This window comes from Biomphalaria glabrata, chromosome 7, assembly GCF_947242115.1.
Source record: "Biomphalaria glabrata chromosome 7, xgBioGlab47.1, whole genome shotgun sequence".
Lineage (NCBI taxonomy): Eukaryota > Metazoa > Mollusca > Gastropoda > Planorbidae > Biomphalaria > Biomphalaria glabrata.
In genome coordinates this window covers 10,065,242-10,075,484 of record NC_074717.1, presented here as the reverse complement: position 1 = coordinate 10,075,484, position 10,243 = coordinate 10,065,242, and the positions used below count along the sequence as shown (strand labels likewise).

Sequence of the window (10,243 nt, the reverse complement as noted above, 5' to 3'; positions counted from 1 at the left end):
ATTGCAGTTTATTATAGTGACGACTATTGTGCGATAAAACAAGGTCCGCGACAGAGATGTACTTAACACGAAGATTATCTTAAAAAAGATCACGCCAACCACACACATCCGTGCACTATATGTACCTAGAATGTCCCTCGCATAATACTATTGACCAGCGCTGCACATCAGTATTGGCCTTTTTTACTTTCTTGCTACAAGAAAACAGACGTTGTAGACTCCAGGAGAAAGAATTTCTTCTAAAACTGAAAATGTAGGAATGCTCCGGGGCCCATCCCGAAATTAAACTCATTGCCGACTTGAGAAGAAAGCTGCTGCATCTTCAATTTAATCTCCAGAAAGAACGTTTTACAAAGCTTTAAAATTATATAGGCGACACTATTTCCAAAAAAAAAAAAAAAAAAGCAACGTACTCATTTTGTGAAATTTCGTCTTGTGAATTTGGATCCCCGTGTTCAATTACTTTAAATGAAAAATAAAACCTACAAATTGTGTTATAATTATGGATATACAACTCTTCTCACTGATCACTTTTTTAAAACAAAAACTCACAGACCTCACTGTGGGATCCTACATCGCTCCTATAGATCCTCAGCTTGAAAGGAGGACTCCAATGAAAATTTTATTAAGTTGAGGGTCGCACCCGGAAAATTTTGAGAAACACTGTATGTATTTTATTTCAAATCATTGTATAAGTGACTTGTACTTAGGATTATTTATTTTGTATTAATTCAATAAAAATATTCACGCTTCATTCTGTGGTGAATTAACGTGTAGGCCCCTCTGAATCCGGTGTATGTCAGATGATTTAGGAGACAATGCACATCTCTCCAAAATAAATTCGTGGTAATCATTATGAAAGTTTGCGGAACGTTGAAAAAGTCTCACCGTGAATGGCTTTTGTTTCAGGAATAATTAAGTCAAGATGACATTACAGGTACACAAGAAGTAAAGGATAAGGATCATATTAAATCTGAGAAGACACGAATAAAATACAGATCATATCAAGAAAATTAAAAAAATTGCTCTTGAAAAGAAGACAACAAAATGTGCACATCTCTCTCTCACATTTAATCCAAGTTCCTTCTGTCTCTCTTTAACTTTCTTTCTTTCTTCTAGTTTTCTCTCCCACCCTAATTTTCTTTTCTTCTACAGATTTGGTAGAAGACGAATTATTACATAAACTATTTTAAAAAAGAAAACAAGCTTCTTTGTCGTACTGTAGATTCTAAGGACATTATCAGCTCAATTCGTTTTGCTAAGTTTAAGTAAAAATAGTGAAACAAATTAAAGGGAGGCAACTCTATAAGGGAGAAAGGTAAAAGGAGAATGATTCTTATTAAAAGTTATCAAAGATTTAAGACGATCACATTGAAAATAAATGTCAGTCTTTTTACACGACCTTCTAGATCTAGCTTTGACCTGGAGGGTTCACTATTGCCACTCACCTTGTCTTATCATTAAACGTAATAAGAAATAAGACATGTGTCTTCGTCTTTATGTCTTAGGATAAGAAATAAGACATGGGCATTTATTTGATATCTACACACATGTATGCTGGATTTGCTTTTGAAATTATAATTTATATTATTATAAGTTATAGTGCAATGTAACAAGAGTTCTAAACCATGCCCTACCATTACAGAAAACACGCGCGCAAGTCACACGAAGAAACGCAAAACAAAAGTAAAAAAATAAAATTTTTATTTAAAAGATTTGGAAAAATTTAAAAATTCCTTTTCTGTAAATCGAAGTTCATGGACTTTCTTAACATCGAGCTTTTGTTGTGTGTGCGTGTGTGGTCATTCACTGCCATTATTACTATCAGCACTGTTCCTTACTGAGCGAGTGCCATGAATAATCTGTAGAGAAAGTCAAGTCTAGTGTAATTTTAAAGTTGTATTAATTACACAATATTAAATATCATCAAATCAATCAAATGGCAACAATAATCTCATTTACGTTCAAACATTGGGTTATTTTTGAGGTACTAGATGAAGTTTAAACCCAGAAGCTACTAAAGTTACCTACTTCCAGGTTTATTGTGGTCGTTAGTTATTTAAAAAAAAAAGCTACTGTCAATGTCACAACATATGACGTAACTCAGAACCAGATATAGACTTAATGGCCATAAGGTATATGAGATATGGTCCCTTTTATAAATCTCCCCCCCACCACCCCGTGGCTTTAAGCCCCTGATATCAACAACAAGCGATTCCTTTTTCTAATCATTTTTTTCTTCTAATGATTGAAAATATCACAGAGTTTTTTTTAGGTGGGCCCCATGAAATTTAGGGCCCTATAGCATATGTTGAGGTATGTCCAGCGCAGGCGTAAATATGTCCAACACTGAATCGTCTTTATAATTCTACATCTTTCTATCGGGGATCACAGGTAGGACAGCGTCCCCACGTGAAATACTGTACTCCTCATAATCTTCGGGCTCCAAAAGAAGCCTTAACTATTGTTATCACTGTCACAGGGCAAATTGCAACCTTGTCGAAATTGTTGAACTTTACTGTATTTTAATGTGAATTAACTAAACTAAACGAGAGAGAGAGAGAGAGAGAGAGAGAGAGAGAGAGAGAGAGAGAAGTGTTGCAATTACATTATTAAGTCTAAATAGATTTCTGGGTATGTTAAGCTTAAATAAAAGCACAGACCTATATATATATATTATACCTAGACTGGACATGGAGACCTCAAACACTACACAAAAAAAGTGAAAAACTTCAAAAAACTAAAACAACATTTTTCTTTTCTTTAACATTTCTTGTACATTTTATAAATATGCTGACAATGCTGACTGGAAAACGGAAACAGACTTTTATCCGACAATAATTATATCAAAGACCTATATAGCGAGAAAACAGATTGTTACGTTATATAGGCCAAGAATGCAAGTTCTTTAGCTGTATGTAAATGTCACGCACGCGACCACATGGTGCTAAACTACTTCCCTCAAAAAAAATAATTAATAATCAGATTTTAGGTTTACGTAAAACTAATCTAAATTAGGGGTGTACCGGATAGTCGCTCCGGCTCCGGCTTCTGCCGAATATCCGGCATTTTTTACTATCCGGTGCTATTCGGCTCCGGTCGGATATCACTACCGGATAGTAAACCGGATAGAAAAAAATACACCTATTTAATATGCATAAAGTGGACCTCGTTTCATTTATGTCTGTTGTAGAATTTATTAATGTTTATATTAAAACAAAATAATGTGCTTAAAAATAGAGCCTTTATGAATATGCATCAAACATCGTTTATTATAAAGACAAGGCGTGTTAATAACTTAATATAAATAGAAATGAAACTTTACATCATAAATGCGCTTTACATACAGAGAAGCAATGGCTGACACTTTTTTCAATTTGTCTTGACCTTTGAATAGGTTAGTTAACATGTTAAAATGCTACATTCCTTGACTACGTCATGCTGACCAGACGTCTGTCTAGCTGTGCGGGTATATCTCCAGAGGTAGAGATGAACAACTCCCACCCCTTTTATTTGTTTAGTCCATCACATTGAGTTTTTTTTTATAGGCAGTCGACCACAAGTTAAATACGATGGACGTAGGTTTAATGTCAGCGTATTGACACTCTCTAGAGGTCACACCTTTCGAGGGAACTGAGTTTGTTTACTTAGTAGATAATCTTTATTAGGGGGGCTGGACTACCATAACCACACCTCTAAGGTAACCAGGTATAATTCCAGATGAACATCTCCCTCCCCCTTTTATTTGTTTAGTCCATCACATTGAGTTCATTGATTGACAGGTGACCACAAGTCAGATACGATGGACGTAAGCACTCTCTAGAGGTCACACGAGGGAACTATGTTTGTTTACTTAGTAGTTAATCTTAATTGGGGGGGGGGGACTGGACTTTAAACCAAACATCTACACGGGTATCCGGACAAAGAGTTGGCTTATTTGGAGAAAAATCTTAATCACGTGGTTGGGCAAGAGGCCACACTTTTTCAAGTGTGCCGAGTTACTTGAACATAAATCTCAATTAGTAAGCTGGACTAAAGATCACATGCACCTAAACGAATGACCTTTAGCTACACAGAACACAAACCGCGAGATTATATAGCCCAGTAAGCCAGTAACTAATTATTTTGTAGAAGACACGACCAGGGCTATCTTTAAATGGAGCGCTAAACACCCCTACTCTTTTTTTTATTTCTTTGGTCCTTGACACCCAATTTATTGATAGACAATTAGACATTGACCATTTTTAAGCCAGAATGAAAAGACACAAAATGCTAACAAAGGATATTACACTGTCAATAAATATTACGGTTAAATAATTTTTCTAACGTGTTAACTTGAATATTACTCCTGCAGTTAAGTGTCTTGATTTGATAACAATATTCTTAATAATTTGTGACAGTCAATTAACTCCTTGTTATTACTATTTTTTTTTTACTTAAGATGCGTAGGCCCTACTTAGCCACTGTGTATCAGGCTAGGACGACTTTTACACACCTAACACCCATAGGCTTACTATCGTTCCCTTTTGTAACTGAAACCACGAATAAAATAATTAATAAGTAATAATTAAGGAAGATGTTTCTTACATACGCTCTTTGCATTTAATGTTTCTTACGTACGTTCTTTGCACAATAAAATAAAACAAAGATGTGCATGTTTGCGTGTGTGTATTTTTTTGCCTTGTATTAAAATCTTTAGAAAGAAAGCTAATTTCATTGTTTAATTCTTTTGACTTAATAAATAACGGAAAACCTTACAGTAAATTTTAAAATCGTATAAAATAAATTGAATAATAGTACCGCAGTTAGATCTAGCAAACAAAGAAACAATATGCTGGATCGTAAAAATAAAAACAACCCTTGACCTCTAACTAGTGGACGGGTATAATTTATCTATATGCTTGACTGACCATGCCAATGTGTTATCTTTTTTGACTGACACCCAACTCTATTGCGTGCGTATGCTCAAGGAAAAAACAATTCTTGATGGTTAACACAAATCACTATACACACTACACTAGGACTATATGTGTAGGCTCACTAGGTATATCTGACCAGGTTGTTGCTCTGAAATGCATGAACACATACATCCGACCACTATACAAGGCAGATTGCACTTTACTTATGAGAGATTTACATTAGTAACTAGTTAAATATATACTAACATTATTTACATTGACCTTCCTACACACATCCTTTTCAGTTGGTGGCATCGTACATACACACAGACACACTCATGCTATACAGATTTTTAGAAATACTGTTAAGCTTGAATAAATCAATCAGTAACAGAGTTTAAAACAATAAGGTATATAAAAGGAAAAAAATAAAACCAGCCAATATAGGTATGTTATTTTACAGTTTCGTAAAATGTTCAGCAACACAAGCTATTAACAAGACACTTAGGTATCCGGCTCCGGCTCCGGCCCCGGCCGAATATCAAATTTTACTATCCGGTCATATCCGGCCCCGGCCGGATATCAAAAAGTACTATCCGGTGCACCCCTAATCTAAATGAAGTCTAAATTATTCCGAATAAAGATCTAGTAGATATCTTAAGAGCGCTAAATCAGAAGTTTTGTTAAGGTAGATCTACATCCTCATTCTAGTTCCATTTGAATGAAAGTGCCAAAAGCTTTGTTGGTAACTATGCTGGGACATCGAGCAGACGTTGTCGAAGTACAAGTTTAATACCTTTTTTTTCCCGATTAGAAAACAATGCCAAAAGACGTTCTTCTGACATTATACATAAATGGTAGTTGTCATGTGAAAAGTCTAACAAATCTCTTTATCGGTAATAGATTATAAGTTTGTTATTAAGTGAATATCAACGCCAGGTCGTGCGGTATGCGCGCTAGATAGTCTCGATGGTCCCGGGTTCAAACCCTGCTCGCTGCCACCCCCCGTCGTCCATCGGGAGATTTGGACTAGGAAGTAAATTATCTACAACTTTTAAGGAGCACCCGAAACATGTAAAACATTTTACAAAAAACAGTTCTGACAACGCCAAATAAATTTTTGAAATATTATTTTTTTTTGGACCATCAAATTAAAATCATGTCTTGAGTATTTCTCTATTTCTTGCAACTAGGGGGATACGATGGGGGGCCGTCTCTGAGTTTGTGTGATAAATCAAAATTTCTTTGTTATCTTGTTTTAATATTGATTTAAGGCAGTGTTTTGTATTGTATTTCCTCATTTGCAAGTTAACATCAACTTAACATAATATAGAGATAAATGGAGAAAGACAGTCGATAAACCTTGTGTGATGCTCCAACAGACTAAGGATAGATGAATGTGAAGGTGGTGTACTTTCAGTTACTGCAGATGTTAGTCTATCGATAACACATTGTACACTTCAGAATTCGCCTACTACAACATACGAATATCTTGTATGTATATCTTCTCACTGTTATATAGGCACTAACAAGATCATTTTTGTTAAATTTGTTAAATTGCTAAATTATTTGTCAGCCTTGGACGCTCCTTTACGAATAAGTCCTTGACCTAAATGCTGGCCTGAATGGAACAAATGTGTTTCAAGGGTCCCTCAATGAGTTATATTTCCCTTAGGGTTGGATGGTTGGACCCTCAATGAGTTATATTTCCCTTAGGGTTGGATGGATGGACCCTCAATGAGTTATATTTCCCTTAGGGTTGGATGGTTGGACCCTCAATGAGTTATATTTCCCTTAGGGTTGGATGGTTGGACCCTCAATGAGTTATATTTCCCTTAGGGTTGGATGGTTGGACCCTCAATGAGTTATATTTCCCTTAGGGTTGGATGGTTGGACCCTCAATGAGTTATATTTCCCTTAGGGTTGGATGGTTGGACCCTCAATGAGTTATATTTCCCTTAGGGTTGGATGGTTGGACCCTCAATGAGTTATATTTCCCTTAGGGTTGGATGGTTGGACCCTCAATGAGTTATATTTCCCTTAGGGTTGGATGGATGGACCCTCAATGAGCTAAATTTCCCTTAGGGCTGGATGGATGGACCCTCAATGAGCTATAGTTTCCTTATGGCTGGATGGGTAATAGTTTCCTTATGGCTGGATGGGGGGTTGAGTAATAGTTTCCTTATGGCTGGATGGGGGGTTGAGTAATAGTTTCCTTATGGCTGGATGGTAATAGTTTCCTTATGGCTGGATGGGGGGATGAGTAATAGTTTCCTTATGGCTGGATGGGGGGATGGGTAATAATTTCCTTATGGCTGGATGGGGGGATGAGTAATAGTTTCCTTATGGCTGGATGGGTAATAGTTTCCTTATGGCTGGATGAGTAATAGTTTCCTTATGGCTGGATGGGTAATAGTTTCCTTATGGCTGGATGGGGGGATGAGTAATAGTTTCCTTATGGCTGGATGGGGGGATGAGTAATAGTTTCCTTATGGCTGGATGGGGGGATGAATAATAGTTTCCTTATGGCTGGATGGGTAATAGTTTCCTTATGTCTGGATTGGGGGATGAGTAATAGTTTCCTTATAGCTGGATGGGGGGATGAGTAATAGTTTCCTTATGGCTGGATGGGGGGATGAGTAATAGTTTCCTTATGGCTGGATGGGGGGATGAGTAATAGTTTCCTTATGGCTGGATGGGGGGATGAGTAATAGTTTCCTTATGGCTGGATGGGGGGATGAGTAATAGTTTCCTTATGGCTGGATGGGGGGATGAGTAATAGTTTCCTTATGGCTGGATGGGGGGATGAGTAATAGTTTCCTTATGGCTGGATGGGGGGATGGGTACTAGTTTCCTTATGGCTGGATGGGGGGATGGGTACTAGTTTCCTTATGGCTGGATGGGGGGATGAGTAATTTTTTTCTTGGCGGTTAATGGATGAATGAGTTATAGTTACATTGGTGGTTGATGGATGGATCTGCATTCACCTTGATTATCGTACTTACCTGTTAAATTCATCCTCGTCGACAAAATCATCAAAGTTGGTGTCGGCTCGGTCAAAGTTTCTGTTGTAGTCTAATTGATCAACATGATGGTCGTTGTTGTAGTCCAAGTTATCGTAGATTGTATGAACGTAGTGGTTCAAGTCCGGACTGTGGCCATATATGTCAGTAATGTAATCTGTGTATTCGTGTTTGGAAATTTTAGCGTCTCCGTTTTGATCCATTCTCTGAGGAAAATAAAACCAAGATTCCACCTAAAACGGCAAAAAACATTTCTCAAGTTATCAAGAAATAAAAAGACACACACAAACACACACACACAAAAAACCCAAACAAAACCCAACAAACTGGCATATAAAAACTATATAAACAAAAACATAAACAGATACATTGAAGTATCCGGCCAGCTCGATTCTAGTGACTAGTCCATCTTGACTGACATCCATCTTGTAGAAGGTGTCCCTTGCAAGTGCATTCAGGTCAACCTGACCCAGCACAGCTACCGGAAGTAGTATCATCAGAATGGTGTGCAGCTCCATCTTACAGATCTGTAGATACAACAACATGAAAAAAATAAAATAAAAAAGATATAGCCACGAATCTTGAACATCACTAAGATCTATATAATTCTTCATCAAGATAAATGATTAATAAAAAAGAAAAGGTTTTGTATGACGGGAAAACCCTGACATCTAGAGTCTATATACGATCAAGACTGCATATACAAAGCTAGCAAAACTCTTGCAGAAGATTCAAACAAGTAAAGATATTCTGATTAACGTCATGGGCCGAGGCCATGGGCGTAGCCAGGATTTTTTTCGGTGGGGAGGTTTGGGGGGGGATTTATGAATGTATGTATGTGTGTGTGTACATAATTAATCTTTATTACATTCTGACCCTTTATTCTTTCGGAAGACTTTTATTGTGGCCTTGAATATGTTATTCCTGAAGTTAGTGGAAAAAATTGTAGACTCTCCGCCCTTGCCAGCAATGCCATGCAATATTTACAGTAATGAAAGCCAACTAAATGCATATTCTTACCGACTTAGACCCTCCCGCGCCGTTTGGCGCATTTGGCGGCAAGCTGTTTCGACTAAAATCGGTCACTGGCAAAGTCTGAAGCCTCTTCCCACCTTCTCTAAGGACCTTCATGAAAGTGTGGCGCCAAGTTGTACTACTCTTATAACTCTTATTATGCGTAATTCAATTTGTCCGAGAACATGTCACGCAAACCTCATGCGACGCTCTTTCTGCAAAAGGTCGCCGAAAAATGTCATAGTAGGTTGTTCCGGATTAAAAAACAACAACATAGCTTTAATAGTAACATGGGCAGATGAGTCGGGGGTATACACTTACATATTTATCTTACATGCACGGGAGTGAGTCTAGATTTAGTTTACTGATACGGTAAGTCTGTGGTTATAAAACTCGTTTAAACTATTGCCGCAGATTTCCGTCGGAAGAACGGGTGCAATAAATTGAACTGCTTTGTCTTTCTTCGTCTCAGTGTTTACTAATGATCAAGTAATTGTACATTATACATTTGATAGTCAAGTATTCTTAATACATGATCATTTTTTTTAGGCTTCTTATAATGATACAACTCACCTAATAATACAACAATAACAAATCTAGAAAAAAATAATCCCCAATACCTAGATAGGAAATCTCAGCAAGCCAAAATACAGTGGCCAAATTTAAATCCTGCATTTAGACAAATGAATACAAGATCACGTGATAAAGAAAGCCATTTTGAGCTTGTCAAACAAAAAAAAACTTACAATCATTGCACGACTTTCTAAACACGATTGTCCCATATCATTCAAGAAACCTAGATCTAGATTTTTTTTTTGTGTTAAGTTTTCTTTAGTTTGGTCCAACTGTTATCTTCTGTTGCGTGACTTGCTGACATGCTCCTTTTTTTCTTCATTTACCATTTACCAGCGGATGTCTCAAGAGATGTATTTGTATTGATAGGATTGATTTACTTCAATTGCATTGGCCATCTGTTAACAACTTGTAAATAAACTACAGAACTATGTAAAATTATTACTCACGTGACTATAACCTTCACCTATCCCTAAGTCTGTTGAGCCGTTGGGGGCGCAACATATGATCTTTCAACGTCTTTCTCCATTCCTCTTTGTCTTTTGCCTCGAGAGAATCTCATGTAGTGACAGTTCCGTCCATTCTTTGATGTTATATTCCAATTGCTTTCTCTGTCTGTCTCTTCTTCTTTTCCTGGTACTGTTCCCTGAAGAAAGTCTTTGCTAGATCTGAGGACCTTGTGGCCATAAATGTTTAGTTTGCTTTTTTTTTTGGACAGTGGCCAACAGGTCATCG

The 10,243-nt window shown here is 37.1% G+C and overlaps 1 protein-coding gene across 3 annotated transcripts; it reads right to left on the bottom strand.

Annotated features, from left to right (window-relative positions):
- Positions 1–1,687: 1,687 nt before the first annotated feature.
- On the bottom strand, positions 1,688–9,704 carry LOC106070750 (uncharacterized). 3 transcript variants are annotated; one of them, XM_056036887.1, is made up of 4 exons: positions 9,556–9,704; positions 8,290–8,448; positions 7,904–8,127; positions 1,688–1,862 (listed from the first exon to the last, which is right to left on the bottom strand). In XM_056036887.1, exons 2-4 carry the CDS (start codon positions 8,437–8,439, stop codon positions 1,838–1,840), a joined length of 399 nt encoding a protein of 132 aa, XP_055892862.1. In that variant the 5' UTR covers positions 8,440–8,448; positions 9,556–9,704; the 3' UTR covers positions 1,688–1,837. The 3 variants fall into 3 exon arrangements, with proteins under 3 accessions (XP_055892862.1, XP_055892861.1, XP_055892863.1); XM_056036886.1 differs by having other exon boundaries at positions 9,509–9,645; XM_056036888.1 differs by lacking the exon at positions 9,556–9,704 and adding an exon at positions 9,257–9,278.
- Positions 9,705–10,243: the final 539 nt, after the last annotated feature.